The 14,882-nt window shown below is 41.8% G+C and overlaps 1 protein-coding gene and 1 long non-coding RNA gene across 2 annotated transcripts in view; one reads left to right on the top strand and one right to left on the bottom strand.

Moving 5' to 3' along the window:
* HYDIN (HYDIN axonemal central pair apparatus protein) overlaps positions 1–14,882 on the top strand; it is a 374,533-nt gene that overhangs the window by 166,898 nt on the left and 192,753 nt on the right. Inside the window, exons 17-21 of the mRNA XM_073880040.1 lie at positions 1,014–1,249; positions 3,922–4,022; positions 6,201–6,336; positions 8,945–9,109; positions 10,415–10,567. Of these exons, the coding sequence (XP_073736141.1) occupies positions 1,014–1,249; positions 3,922–4,022; positions 6,201–6,336; positions 8,945–9,109; positions 10,415–10,567 (791 nt within the window). The remainder of the gene's footprint in view (positions 1–1,013; positions 1,250–3,921; positions 4,023–6,200; positions 6,337–8,944; positions 9,110–10,414; positions 10,568–14,882) is intronic.
* On the bottom strand, positions 8,481–13,260 carry LOC141370525 (uncharacterized). The gene is made up of 3 exons (XR_012374606.1): positions 13,107–13,260; positions 9,027–9,104; positions 8,481–8,606 (listed from the first exon to the last, which is right to left on the bottom strand). It is a non-coding gene; the product is annotated as an uncharacterized lncRNA (long non-coding RNA).

Here is a 14,882-nt window from a genome sequence, read left to right as displayed (position 1 = left end):
CAAAATACCCCCTGCGGTGATGTAATAACTGCTCCTGAGATCAATTGTGTTTTATTGCAGTAGGGTTCAAGGTAGAAAGAGTAATGTTTGCCTCTAGTAGAAATATGCGTATTTGTTCTCCTCTTGTTCTGAAAGTGGTAGGAGATACAGTTGGCACCTTGGGAATCCAAAATCAGAGTTCAGTTTATTGCTTGCCAGGCAAGGAGGATCCATATCTTTTAGAAAAGGACCAGGAGTCTCCCTGAACTGAACGTAGGAAGGCTAGATTTAACATGACAAAATAGCTTTGTCTAAGGGAGATAAAAGCCAGTGTGTTGGTCTCTGGCTGGCTCCAAAGGAGATTGTAAAGTCTCTCTCAGGAGAGGCTATTATTGGATTTTGTGTCATCGACCCTGAGTGCATGAGCCTCAGACAGGTCCAGGATGAGTTATAGAATGTTTTGGCAGGCTCTAAGTCACACAGTAGGGAAAACCACACAGGCTTCTCCTTTCACACATTGGCAAATAAAAAGAGCAAAGAGGATTCAATTTCTTAAAAAAAATCTGTACTCTATGCAAAAAATTAAATGCAAAATATACTACTGGAGGACTATTCACCAAGCAGATAATAGAGGCTGCTTCTTGAGAGGATCCTGGATGGACATCAAGGGATGGTTTTATGTCTATTGTTGCTGCATAGTAAGTGTATAAAAGTATTCATTGAAGGAAGGAAGGAAAGGAAGGAAGGAAGAAGAAAAAGAAAGAAAGAGAGAGAGAGAGAGAGAGAGAAAGAAAGAAAGAAAAAAAGAAAGAAAGAAAGAAAAAGAAAAAGAAAGAAACAGAAAGAAAGAAAGAAAAGAAGTGCATTCATTGATTGTACAATTGAAGACTATATCAGGGAGAAGTAGAGTTAAGCAAGTAACAATGAGTTGCATAGACAGTTCATCTGAGAGGTTTGCCAATGCTAGCCGAGGTTAAAGTTCAAAGGACGCTATAGTGGGGCTCTTACTTCTTACCTCACATTTTGTTTTCCAGGCTTCCCTCATACCTTGATGTGTTCCCTCAATAATACCTCCTTGGTCCCCATGACCTTCCAACTGCGTGTCCCTGGGGATGGCGATGGCCACAAAAGCATCTCAAGTTGCGATCAGTATTCAGAGTACAAAAGACCATCTTGGAGCAAGGATGAAATACCCATTATGAAACCAAAAGAATTCACCATCACTCCCAGCAGTGGCACCATCCGCCCCCAGGGATTTGCTGCTATCAGGGTAAAGTGCACAGCCTTCCAGCACATAGGGCCAAGGAGCCAAACTCTCAAATAGTTACTAGGACCACAGCTAAGGTGTGCTTTCCATGCCCACCATCAGTGGGAGAGAGTGCCTCTAATTCACATGGAAAAGTGGGCCTGTAAAGGAAGAAACTACTGGGGCCAGAGAAACCAGCTACAAATATATTGGGCAAAAAGAACAGACACTGCTCTAGGGCATTTCCATGAATTAGATGCATTGCCTTCACCAGAACAATGGATCCTAGTGATTCATAGTGTAACTGCTGCTCTATATAGATAGTATACATGGTGGTACAAATATTAAAAGATTTAAGAATTCATTGATAACTAAGGCCTACTTTCTTTCAGAATCAAATCGGTTATACCAATAAAAGTCCAGATTTGTGCCACAGATGATACCCAGTTTTTTAATACAAATCTGGACCTCATGATGAATGTAGATGTGATATTCCTAACAGTGGTTTATATTTAGACCCACAGTGTGATGCTCTCATTATGGCCACCAGCAGAATTATTTCACAGCTAACTGAGAAATGTTTTACTGTCCTCCCTCACTTACTTTTGCTTCTCCGAAGAGTTAGGTCTAGCATTATTGAAGGCTACTAAGTTGAAATTATTTTATCTTTTTCTGGGAAAGAAAAAAAATAAGGCTTCCATAGCTAAGGTTGCTAATTTTCTCTTTAGTCATTATCTTTGAATATTTAATTCAGCTATGGTCTTATCCCCCACATTTGTTTTAAATGTTTTATAATATCTCACCATGAATCCACTCATCCTCAATCTCTCTCTTCTGGGACTTCTTGGCTCTTCCAAGGGCTTCTCCATGGACCTAATGAGGTTTATATCATATATTGTTATAACTTCTCAGGGTTGTGGTTTTAGTCTGCTTGGGCTGCTATTTTTACAAATACTCAAGACTGGGTGGCTCATAAACAACAGAAATTTATTTCTCACAGTTTGGAGACTGAAGTCTGAGATCAGGGTGACAGAATGGTAGGGTTCTGGTGAGGGGCCTCTTTTAGGTGGCAGACTGCTGACTTCCTGAGTCCTCGCATGGTGGGAGGAGCTGGGGAGCTCTGTGGGATCTTTTTTATAAGGGCACTAATCTTGTTCATGAGCGCTCCACCCTCATGACCTAATCACCCCCAGATGGCCCCACCTCCTAATTACCATCACACTGGGGTTAGGACTTCAACATATGAATTTTGTTGGCGGAGGGAGTGGGGAGGACACAACCATTCAGATCATAGCAGTTTCTACCTGTGACTTTCCCAGGAAGAAGCACTGTTGCAAAGAATTTATTTTGTATTTAGTGCTCAGCTTACACATTACCTACCTTTCCTTTTTGCCTCTCGCACATCACACAGGTAGACTTCAGAAGCCATGGCATCCTTCTAGCAGCCTTCTGCCAGAGCTCCTTGTTCTTCTGCCTTCTGACCTTGGCTCAGAGATATAAACAGGGCTTCCTCACTCCAGGCATCTCTGCATGCTGGGGCAACTACTTCTCTCTGAATCTGACAAGTTTGCTTTCCAAATCAACAGCTCCATCTTCTTTTCCCCTTTATATTTAGAAAAGCTTTCTTCAAGCTTCAGTTTTCGCTCCTGAACTATACTTCAACCATGTCTGCGTAGACTAGAATTTGCATCCAATGATTCCCTTTGCAACCAAGAAAAGATTTTTAATTAGTCCTTCATACATAATTTATAGATAGAAAAGCTTTCACCTATGTCAGAAGCTGTTCTCCACATTTAGAAGTATCTCTTCCACTACAAATCATCTTTAAGCAATTAAAAATTGTGACAAGACTTCAACAGCCTAAATGTAAAATTTCACAATAATAAATACAAAACATAGGGTAAAATATATATACTGGGCACATATTGTCCTTGAATAGACCTTTATTTGGAGCTTCCTGTTTTCTGCTTTAATAATATGGAGGGTAAGGGGAGAGAGAAGATTTTGATTTTTTTTTTTTTAAGATTTTACTTATTTGTCAGCGAGCGAGCACAAGCGGGGAGCAGCAGGCAGAGGGAGAAGCAGACTCCCCACTGAGCAGGGAGCCCGATGTGGGACTCGATCCCAGCACCCTGGGATCATGACCTGAGCTGAAGGCAGATGCTTAACTGACTGAGCCACCCAGGCATCCCAAGATTTTGATTTTTCTTGAAAAGACTATTTAGTTGACTCCTTATGCCGGTTTCTGGAACTGTCATGGTAATGTTCATTTATTTTGCTCTAAGAGGGACTTAGCTATAGTGTTTTACTGGTGTATTGAATTTTCATAATGGATATAGCCCAGAGGCATAGAGAACAATTTAAATTGAGTAATTAAAATTTGTTTGATATGGCTCATCCTTCAGGGTCATTTTTCCCCCGATGCAGGTATATGACTTCTCTGATACAGTCTTCTCAGAAATGAGCAAACCTATTGTGCTAAAAGCCATTTGGTTTCTAACCTGGCCTTTGAAAAACCTCAGTAGGCCCTGACCCCGAAATGTAACTTGTTCCACTAAAAATGTAAAATGCCATACATCCCATAATAAAGTACTTAGAAGCCCTACTCATCCGGTGGCCCTCCCCTGCTCCTTTCCCCCCTGAGCAGAGGGAGGGCTGGCCTTGCAGAGAGCCGCTTTTCACCTTTTTCTTTCCAGGTGACCTTGTGCTCCAACACTGTGCAGAAATATGAGCTGGCGCTGGTGGTGGATGTGGAGGGCATCGGGGAAGAAGTGCTGGCGCTCCTAATTACCGCGAGGTATCACACTCACCTGCTTTCTCTCTTCCCCAGCATCCCCTGGGCTGCCAGTAACGGGCTGCATCTCCTAGAGGCAGCATGCCTGCAATCAGTTCCCACTGCATTTGTTCTGCTTTCCTGGGAAGGGAAGCTAAATCTGATATTCAAACAACAAAGCTTTGGAACAGCCAACTGCACCTTTGGTGGAGATAAGAGAAGGGATGTGTGTGTGTGTGTGTTTTGCAGGTGTTAAGAATAATAGTGCTTTCTAATGGTCTGCCTTTCCCAGTAAATAACTGAAAAGGTTTTACCAGGAAAAAATGACCAGTTGCTGGTTTTTATTTTTATTTTTAAATATAGTACTTCAAGGTTATGCCCAGAAAGAACAGTGTTCACAGTCTTGCAGTGGGAGATCCATTTAGCAAGACATCCTGCCTTGGGACACTGTTACCACGACTTAAATGCCGCCCAAATGAGGCCCTCTAACCACATCAACTCCTCAGAACCATCCCCACCTTCTCTGTGTTTTAATAGAGGCAGCAGTGAGCTCTGGGGCCAGCTGAAGATCCTGGCTCTGCCATTTGTCAGTTGTGTCTCCTTGACCAAGTTACCGTCTTTCCCAGGGTGGAATGTGACACTGATGATGACGGTGATCCTAAGTAAATAAAATCATGGGCCACAATTTTGCCAAAGCAAACAGGTGTCCAGGTCTGGGACTTTAGGGGGTATGTATGAAAATGCCATCATCTACATGAAATTACTTAGTAAAAACCTGATAACATGTCCATCCCTAGGGTTTAGGTCTCATGAATTGTGGAAGATGTACCGTAAAAAACTTAAAGGTCAAGGCCTTGCAATGGTCTACTTAGTGTTCCTTCCAAAGACCTAACTAATCATTTTGTTTGTTTAAATACAGCAAAGGCTCTCATCTGGTCCTTTCTATACCCAGGTTTACCTTTTTGCCTAGTCTTGCATTTCTTTTCCTTTCTGGGTGCATCTATTCTGATACTCCCCCTCCTCAGCCCCCTTTCCCAGCAGGTATCAATAGGAAATCCTGATTTAATAAAAAGGCAGGGGGTGTCTTAAGCAGCTATGTGTTTCCTGCCATGTATACTCTGTGACCCAAGTCGAATACTTTAAGTCCTATCAACCACAGTATTCAGGTAGTAAAGGATTAGCGTTATGAAAGTCATCAGGTCAACTGGCAACTCCATTCTAGCTAAAAATGAACACCGATCCCATGCTAAACCTCAAACTTTGGGTTAACAAGACTCTCTTTCATGTCATTATTTTTGGTGCAATCTGTAGGAACTGCTTGAAGACCCTCAACAAAAGAATCGCTTTTAGAACTTGCAGAGAGCAGGCAGTGACAGCTTGCTGTGCCCTCTAGCACAGGTTAATCAGCTCTCACTGAGTGGGCTCTTGCTCAGTGCTGTGGGCACTGTGCTATGCTGTTCATTCGCATTACCTCCTGTATTTCCCACAACGCTTTGAGAAGAGTTCATTATGCTTTCGTCAGTCCCTAGGATTACCTTCATTTTACCTCTGAGCAAAATGGGACTCTGGGAGGGACAGCAACTTGTTCAAGCTTGTACCTGTTAAGGTCAGTATTTGAGCCTGGCTCTTGATTCAGACACCAGTACTCCTCACCATGGCGCTGTATTGTCACCACTGTCCGTGCCAGTTCCGGGTCGAGCAGCTGTCTGAGCCTACTGATCCAAGACAGCTGTTCTGCACAGGAATTAGAATTATTACCATAATTTAGGATGGTACAGACTGTAGCTAGTCCCTGGGGGACTCTGGCCCAAAGTGTCACAGCTAGTTAGGACCCCATGCTGGTGGCATTGGCCCTATTTGACTTGGAAACCGATCCACTACCCGAAGGATCTGGAACTGTGGGGGCGCCTTGGCAAAACAAGGCCAAATATGAAAAACAATGGAAATGTTAGTCATTACCATGGAAGACTGCTGTTTAAATAGAGTCCTGCTTCCAGCCCTTTTTTTTTTATTAAAAAGTGGTGACTGGGGGCTAAGGATAGGGATGACAGGAGAGGAGATTTGAAAATGATTGATATAGTCATTAGAGAAAAACTTTTGTGACAGTGACAAATGGTGTTTAACTTGGAACTCTGCCTTCTCCATATGTAAACAAGCTCGCTATCCTTGTGAATTCTTTAATGGGCTCCTTCCTTTGAGCAGGTGTATTGTACCTACCCTCCACATGGTTAACCCAGAGGTGGACTTCGGGCACTGCTTCCTGAAGTACCCCTACGAGAAAGCAGTCCAGCTTGTCAATCATGATGACCTCCCAGGGTGCTATACGGTCTTGCCTCAGGTGAGTTATGTTATCCTTTTTCAGTGTTGATTTTTCTTTGGTTGGATTTTCTTGATGAGAAAGAGAAACCCTTCTAAAGAGCCATATTCCTCAACACATGACCTTCTGTTATTCTGATTTTTAACCCTGGGATAATCTGGGCATGGGGTCATAACGCCACAGCTGGATTGCCACCTGCATGATTGAGCGGCTACAGGTGTAAACAGTTATTAATTTCCCAGGGAAATTGTCTTTGATAAAAAAAGGAGAGGGTCAATTAAGCCAACATGCAGAAGTTGCACCTGCAATTCATTGCCTATGAATTAATCATTCATGGGAAATGAGGCAGAGCTAGGAGTTTTCATTTATGGCCATGGCTGTGACTTGAACACCATCACTAAGATACGGTAATGCAATATTTATAAATGGACTCGTTGAACTAGAAGGCTAGAGATACTACACAAGAAAAAAAGAAATCGTCTCCTAATGTTTTATGAAATGGATCTGTCCGCATGCCACTACACCTAGCTAAGTGGGACACTTAAGCAATTAAATACATGTGGATTAAAGATTCAAAACTATCTGTACAGATCAAAATAATGGAAGATTACTAGAGGGATGCAATTTACCAAGAATGCATTTGGATTTAAAACTCTATTGCTCTGTAAGGACAGTACTCTAGTAAAAATTCATGCAAAAAAAACCCCAAATCAAATGGGGTTTTTATTTGACCATAGGTTCAAAATGAGTTCAAAGACCAGTATGGAAGCCATGGAACCAAAGCAGGTTAGGCTGTATCAGAGGAACACAGGGGTCAGCTAAAGGAAGGAGATGGCCACTGGTCAAGGCAGTGCCAGATTTTATCTTCAGATCTTGACATCATAATTTTTTAGTGGAAACATAAAAAAAAAAATCATGTGTGGAGTAACCAGAATGGCAATCAACATCATCTGGAAATCCAAGTTCTATGAGAAGCACAGTGTTTAATCAGGAACAGAAAAGACAGGATGAAATAGCCATCCTTTACTAGTTGAAGGGCCATTACGTAAAAGGGGAAATTAGAATTATTCTATGGGGTTCTCTGAGACAAAACCAGAAGCCAAGGGTTGGGTTGATGGGAGACAACTTTTCTAACTTTTAGGTGATTGACAGTGGAACAGGCTAGCCTTGAGTGGCACATGATCATCTCGAGAACTCATAGCAGAGCCTGCCCCTGGGGTGATGAGGGAGCTTTTTCTGCACAGCTAGGCTGGGAGAAGGGTGAGGTGCTAGCTTTGAGCACAGAATTTAAAGGGGGAGCCAAAAAACTCAGTCATCAAGATAAGTCATATTTTCATGTCACATTTTAAGAAATCCAAATCAATGCAAAATTAAAACAAAATATCAAAATATTAGATAAAGACAGAATCGGCATTGCTGATCTTCCCTTTGGCTTCAGGCCCGAGTAAGGCTGGCAGAGTACTGCTGCATCGGCATGCTGAGTTAGATTAGGCCGTGTTAGGCCAGCCCAAGTGTAAAGACCATGAGGGGGGTCTCTGGACAGCCGAAATCTGTACGCTCTGTTTTTCTCTCCAGGAGGTGAGGTTTCCCAGAAGTACTAACTTATTTGGTCATGGGATTTTTAAAGTTGTATTTGTTGCTGTTTTTCATAAAAGCTAGTGGGGTGCCTGGGTGGCTCAGTTGGTTGAGTGGCTGACTTTTGATTTCAGCTCAGGTCGTGATCTCAGGGTCCTGGGATTGAGCCCAATGTCGGGCTCCACACTCAGCAGGGAGTCTGCTTGAGATTCTCTCCCTCTCCCTCTGCCCCACCCCCTGCTTCCCTTCTCTCTCTCTCAAATACAATCAATAAATCTTTAAAAAAAAACTTGTAATATGTTACAGAGCAAGGTTTTGAAGAACATACAGTGATAAACGCTGGTTAACATTCATTCATTCATTCATTCATTCATTCACCTACCTATTTTGCCATTTAAAAAAACACATACTAAGCATATGTTTTGGGCCAGAAAATGGGCATGTATTGAGGAGAGGCCCAGGTCATGCCCTAGGAAGTTTGACAGTCCATGGAACAGATGGACACATAGATAGTACACACTGTGGACTAATGGACTACAGGATGCCCCCTGGGGACAGGGAAAAGCCCTGGGTCTAGAGCATGGGGGATACCTGCAGGTGTTCAGGATGGATATTCAGCTCAGTCGAAGGGAGGGGGCATTCCAGGAAGAGTAACACAAGTACAGAGGGCTGGAGGTAGGAAGCAGTATCATGTGTTCAGGAAATACCAGGAGCCTCTGTTGACAAAGCACAAAGGGAAGAGGTTGGGGGAGGGGGTGAAGCATGAAGACCTGGAGGGCCAGGCCAAGGAATTCGGCCCCATGGACTAATTCACGTTGCGGATAATTTCAGCATCTTGCTGGGTTGTGCACTTTGGATTGGGGCCTCATGCACACCCCTCTTCCCTTTAGCAGAATTGAGGTGCTCATCCCCATTCACTTGCCTGAATGGTGACACACTCTTAAAGAACCTCCGTGGACTCAGAATGACACTTGTTTCAAAATAACTTAATATGCTATTTCATTCATACCCTGCCAGGGACTTGCTTATCCATCTGGCTTTTCTCTCCCACCAGGTATATGGAGACACACCTGCCGTGTTACTCTCCAGCCCCATGCCCTGTGGAGTCATCCCTCCCCACAGCACCGTTCACATACCTCTGGCCCTGGAGACCCAGGTCACTGGGGAATATAGGTCCACAGTTTACATCTCGACCTTTGGGAGCCCGGACCCCCCTATGGTGAGAGCCAATTTTCAGAATTACAGTTAAACTTTTAAAAATTATTTTATGTTAGCATACAGTGCATCAGTAGTTTTTGATGTAGTGTTCCATGATTCATTGTTTGCATATAACACCCAGTGCTCCACGCAATACTTGCCCTCCTTAATACCCACCACCCATCTCCCCCCTCCCTTCTGTAACTCTCAGTTTGATTCCCGAAGTCCAGAGTCTCTCGTGGTTTGTCTCCCTCTCTGATTTCCACCCCCCCGTCAGTTTCCCCTTCCTTCTCCTAATGTCCTCCGTGCTATTCTTGATGTTCCACAAATAAGTGAAACCACATGATAATTGTTTTTCTCTGCTTGACTTATTTCACTCAGTATAATCCCCTCCAGTTCCTTCCATGTCAATGCAAATGGTGGGTATTCATCCTTTCTGATGACTGATAATCCATTGTCTATATGGACCACATCTTCTTTATCCATTTGTCTGTTGAAGGGCATCTCAGCTCCTTCCACACTTTGGCTGTTGTGGTGCATGTGGCCCTTCTTTTCACTACATCTGTATCTTTGGGGTAAATACCCAGTATTTCAAATCAAAACCACATTGAGATACCACCTTACACCGGTTAGAATGGCAAAACTTGACAAGGCAAGAATTACAGTTAAAATCGCTGTACTTCTTGCATACTCCATATTTGCTATCTTCTGGTTTACATTTTCATTCTGCAATAGTAAAATACTGTTGCTGTTTGTTTGAAGTGATTCTGAATGTTTACAGAGTAAACTAGGGTTTTGCTTTTATCTCTTCATGTAAGGTGCCATAGATAAGCCACCTGACTTAAAAAGCATCACCAAGACAGGCCAACTCATAAAGTGCCACTGGTGCAGGCACCTGCCATGAGAAGGTCACTTGCTGAGCAGACAGAAAGAAGAGGGCCCCTCTTCCTCAGGCAGACACCATGCCTTGGTGAAGGCACAGGGCTGGGGAGAGCAGAACAAGGTGGATTTCAGTCCCCGACCTACACAGCTGTGTGTCGTGGACAGCCCTATTGTTTCCTCTCAGTATGCATCTTGGGCTGACCAGGCAAGCCAATCATCCTTCTTGGGGAGGAATTCCAGGCTGGATTCATGGATCTGACCAGCATGGCCATCTCTGTGTCCCTCTGACCACAGAGTACAGAGAGAAGGAATGACAGTTCTCATAAGCACCCTTTAATGCCGCTGCACTTTGTAAAAGCGGTGGCCGGAAGCTTCTGTTTCAAACATTCTCCAAGGCCAGCCATTTTTAGCTATTCTCCTGTTCTTTCTCTTGCGTGGAACACAGGTATGTCGCATAAAAAGCATCGGAGAAGGCCCAGTTATCTATGTACATCCCACTCAAGTTGATTTTGGCAATATCTATGTCCTAAAGGACTACCCGAGGATTCTCAACCTATCTAACCAGTCCTTCATCCCCGCATTATTTCAAGCACACATGGTGAGTAGATGGCGGGACAATCATGGGATGAAAATACAGCTTCGCCTATACTTATAGGCAGTGGTCCTGTTTTTACAAAATGCCTTTGAAAATGATCACCAGAGGGCGCCTGGGTGGCTCAGTTGGTTAAGCGACTGCCTTCGGCTCAGGTCATGATCCTGGAGTCCCGGGATCGAGTCCCGCATCGGGCTCCCTGCTCAGCGGGGAGTCTGCTTCTCCCTCTGACCCTCTTCCCTCTCGTGCTCTCTATCTCTCATTCTCTCTCTCAAATAAATAAATAAAATCTTTAAAAAAAAAAAAAAAAAGAAAAGAAAATGATCACCAGAAGTAGAGATTTATATGGTTTGACTGTCATTCTCATCCCCAGTTCCTCTTTATTATAACCCTTTTGTTGGCTAAGAAACACAATATGCATATAGTTTGGTAAACAAGCAAATATATTTAGTATAATTTCGGGAGGATGCTTCAAAGATCTTATTACTGAAGTATACCTAAGCTCCCCACCTCCAGAAAACACCTTTTTTTTTAAAGTTAGCAGAATATTTTACTTATAAACATAGTGCAAAAGTTAAAGATTTTTTAAAATGACATTTTATAATAGTCTTTGATTCTAGAAAGCCAAACATTCCATAATTAGTAAATCACATATGAAAAATGAACAGCCTTAAATGACCAAAGAAAGAATATAAATTGCTTGTCGCATCTCAAACTTCAGAGAGAAACTGCCTGACGAGGTTACCTCCTGAATGGCTATGAGCCCTGTGTTCTCTCCCTCAGAAGGGACCCTGGTGACTGGCACCTGGCTGGCCTATCCTCAGGGTGCACAGTGATCTCTCGGACCAGGAGAGCAAAGTTCATGCCCAGCATGTTCCCAGCTCACGTACAAGAACGTGAAAATAATTGGCACCTTTTAAATGTCTCTATAACTGAAAATGCCTTTTTATATTTAATTTGAACCCTTTCGGCCACAAATATGTTAGCATACTTATTCTAGTTTTATCCTCTCTTCCTTTTAGCAATATTTTAACGTAGTTTATAAGGATGTGTGAAATACAGCAAGATAGTATTTGCCAAAAGTTGAAATTAAAGAAAACAGCAAAACAAGGATTGATGCAAAAATAGATATGTAATAGTTCTAGAATGAGTCTGTCTTATGTCTGTGTATTTTATAATGATATTTAGATCTGCTAGTCATCTATAAGCTAATTTTTAACAGATAATACCAATTTTTACAGAATTTAGAAATTTCTCATCCAGCAACTGAAAATATTTTTAATTTTAGAAAAATGTTTATAAATTTAAATATAAAATTTTACCAGCATAGCCCTTCTCCTATCCCCAAGTTATTGATATTGGAATGAATGCTAACATTTGGTTTTAGTATTTGTCAGATATTTCTGAAAAATCAATTATTAATTTTTTAAAAGTCACCCATTAGAAGGAACAGGATCATAGTTTTCTGCTGACTTGTGGCGGCTCCTCAGAGTCATTGGTCCCAATAAGCACTCATTTACTGTTGTTCCTTTTTATTATCATTTGTCATTAGTTCTTATAAAGGCAGCCATTTCCTGCACAGGCACTGCTCTTTGTAGCATGAGCTTTGGACACAACCGCACCCTTGTCCCAGTGCCTTGTGGGTCTTGTGTGGAGAATAATGTCTAATAATATTTAAAGAAAAATCCTACAGAAAAGACGCCTCGGCTAGTCTTTATCCAATGAGTTTGTTGATGGTTTGGTGGAAAGCAAGCATACTGCCTAGGAAGGGTTGCTTGTGGTCCAGCTTTGTGTGTGCTGAGTTCCCAGTGGAGGAGGCAGAGAGACATCCCAGTTGTCGAGGTGGCCCAGGAGGGTCCGAGCAGATTACAGAGGAGGGGATGGGCGGAAACCACCAGAACGCTTAGGTACCAGGGTAGCACCCGCCACCTGGTTCATTCTCAGGTAGCTCCAGATTTCACTTTTTGATACATGTTAAAAACCAAAAAATCACACCAAGAATCTATTGGTTTTTACTAATACAGTTTACAGATTGAATGACCCAGCTGGTTGTTAAAATGGGATTTTTTTCTTTTCCACAAAGGTTGCGTGATTCCATCTTTTGATTCTTTAGTATCCTCTTAAACGAGCAAGCTCCAGTTCCAAGCAGCCAAACGTGTGATATGAGCGATCTGTTGTAGACTGTTTTTCCCGCATACCCTCTCTTGGAAAACTGGTGTTGGTTGAGCTGATTGTACTTCCAGCATAAAAGTAGTTTCAACTGTAATTCTCATGGCTGAAAAGTTAACTCCTTTCATATTTCAGCTGGATTTTTTTGTGGATATCCTAGTAAATAAATACTAATGTGGTAATATTATAGGAATTGAATGACACTAACTGGGAAATTAACTACAGTGGGAAGAAATAGAAATACCATTTACTAAATTTTGAAATTGATGTACAGTGCTGAACCTGCAAATTCATTCTCACAGAAATTACCAGGCATTAGGGAAAAGTTTCAGTTACTAGTTTTTTCCCCTAAGTAAGCTGAGAGTTCAGTACCCACCTTAGCAGTGGTCAAGTATTTGTTGCATTTCATTTCTCACTCAGAGATAAGCAGGGCAAGGGCACACTCTTCACTTCTATGATTACTAAGGATTCAGGTCTGGAAGTTCTCTCTTCCTGCTGGATGCCCTGAGAAGCGGGCTCATCTTCTCTCCTCTTTTGGCTGTTGGAAAATGTCAGCCTTCCCGCGATGCGGCTCCCACTGTCAGCTGCTTGCCATGCTCAGCCTTGTGCATGGCCCACACATCACAGCAACCATTGTGATTAGATTCTCCCTTGCTTGGCAAGAGACATGTATTTGCCATCAGCTGCAGGGGCAGGAGATAGGAAGCTGGAAGCCCACCTTCATCATGCTGTTGGGAAAATAAATTACACTTGGAGTGTTTTTGAATTTCTCAGAAATAAATGCTGTATTAAAAAAAAATAACTAAAAACCCTGAAACTTCTTAGTATAATATGGAGTGAAGAAACAGTGAAGATTATATTTTTTTTCTGTTTCAGTAAAGCTTAACTTGTTCTGAGTGTTAAAAAAAAAAAAATTGATTAGTAAAAGAGTGTTGTGTGACCTGGAACAGTTAAGTTCTCCTTTGCTTTGGAATGCCTGAAAGACCAGCCTCCCCTAAAGGTTCGCTGTGGCTGATTTATTTGGATTTAAGATGAAGGACTCAAAACAATAGAGTAAGTCACCTCTGGTTTGGAGGGTTAAAAATATCAGAATGTGAGAGCAGAGCAGAGAAAAGCCATTTTGGCAAGAGTGTGTAGGCTCTGCTTTACCCACAGCGCCCCTGCCTTCTCTCTGGGTGACGGCAGAAATGAGGCAAGAGTATAGTAGTCCTCTGCACCCTAGGACCATCTTAAGAGATCACACCCCATGATGTGTGTGTAAAGAGAAGATAGAATGAGCTGTTTCTCAGTTTTCAGTGGGTACATTAGCTCTGCTATGGGAATGAACCACTGCATCTATGGAAGGAAACAAGTAAGGAAAAAGGTATATGGAAAAAGGAAAAGAAATGGGCATGAATCCAAGACCAAATGCAGTTGTTATACCTCTTTATATGTATTTTTTTGTTTCTTATAGATTTTGCAAAATAGTAGCTTTGTTTACTAAGGCATACATTTATGACATAGTACTTGGGTTTTAGCTCCTAGCTCAACTCTTCTGTTGAATATGATTTATGCCATAACTTTCTGTGTCCTCAAACATACCCACTCCCTTAAGGTTTGCATTGTCCCCATTGAGCAGATCAGATAACTGAAGTTCTCTTGGTTGAGAGAATTGCTCACAGTTATACGCGAAAGAGTGGCATCCCCTCTGCTATAACTCAGATTTTCTGAATTTTAGTCCACTCCTTTTTTGTTTTACCACAGAAATGTTTGATTCTAGAGGTCAAGAACTGTGTGTATCTAACATATTTTTTAATACAGAAAAATTTAAGAGAGATGCTTAACACTGGAAGCTAACACATGTTAACCTTTCCCCACACTTACCTCAGATCCTTTACTTTAAAGAAATCATGTAGTAATGTTAAAGTTGGAGCCCCATCTATTCTCCTTGTCAGTCTCATTTTTTATTCTTTTTTCAGAGACAACCTTATGAATTTGATGTGTATACAAGCCATGCTTTTTATATTACAAGTATATATGTGTTTATAAATATTCTACAGTGACATTTTGTTGCTTTTTAAATGTATATAAATTATATCACTGCATGTAACATTTAGTGACTCATTTTTTTAGACTGAAGATTATGTTTTCAATATCTATTCATGTTAATACC

This window comes from Callorhinus ursinus, unplaced genomic scaffold (assembly GCF_003265705.2).
Source record: "Callorhinus ursinus isolate GAN/ISIS: 27379988/994484 unplaced genomic scaffold, GSC_fseal_2.0 scaffold37, whole genome shotgun sequence".
Taxonomy (NCBI): Eukaryota; Metazoa; Chordata; class Mammalia; order Carnivora; family Otariidae; genus Callorhinus; species Callorhinus ursinus.
Note: the sequence above shows the minus strand (reverse complement) of the source record. Positions and strands in the feature narration are given on the sequence as shown.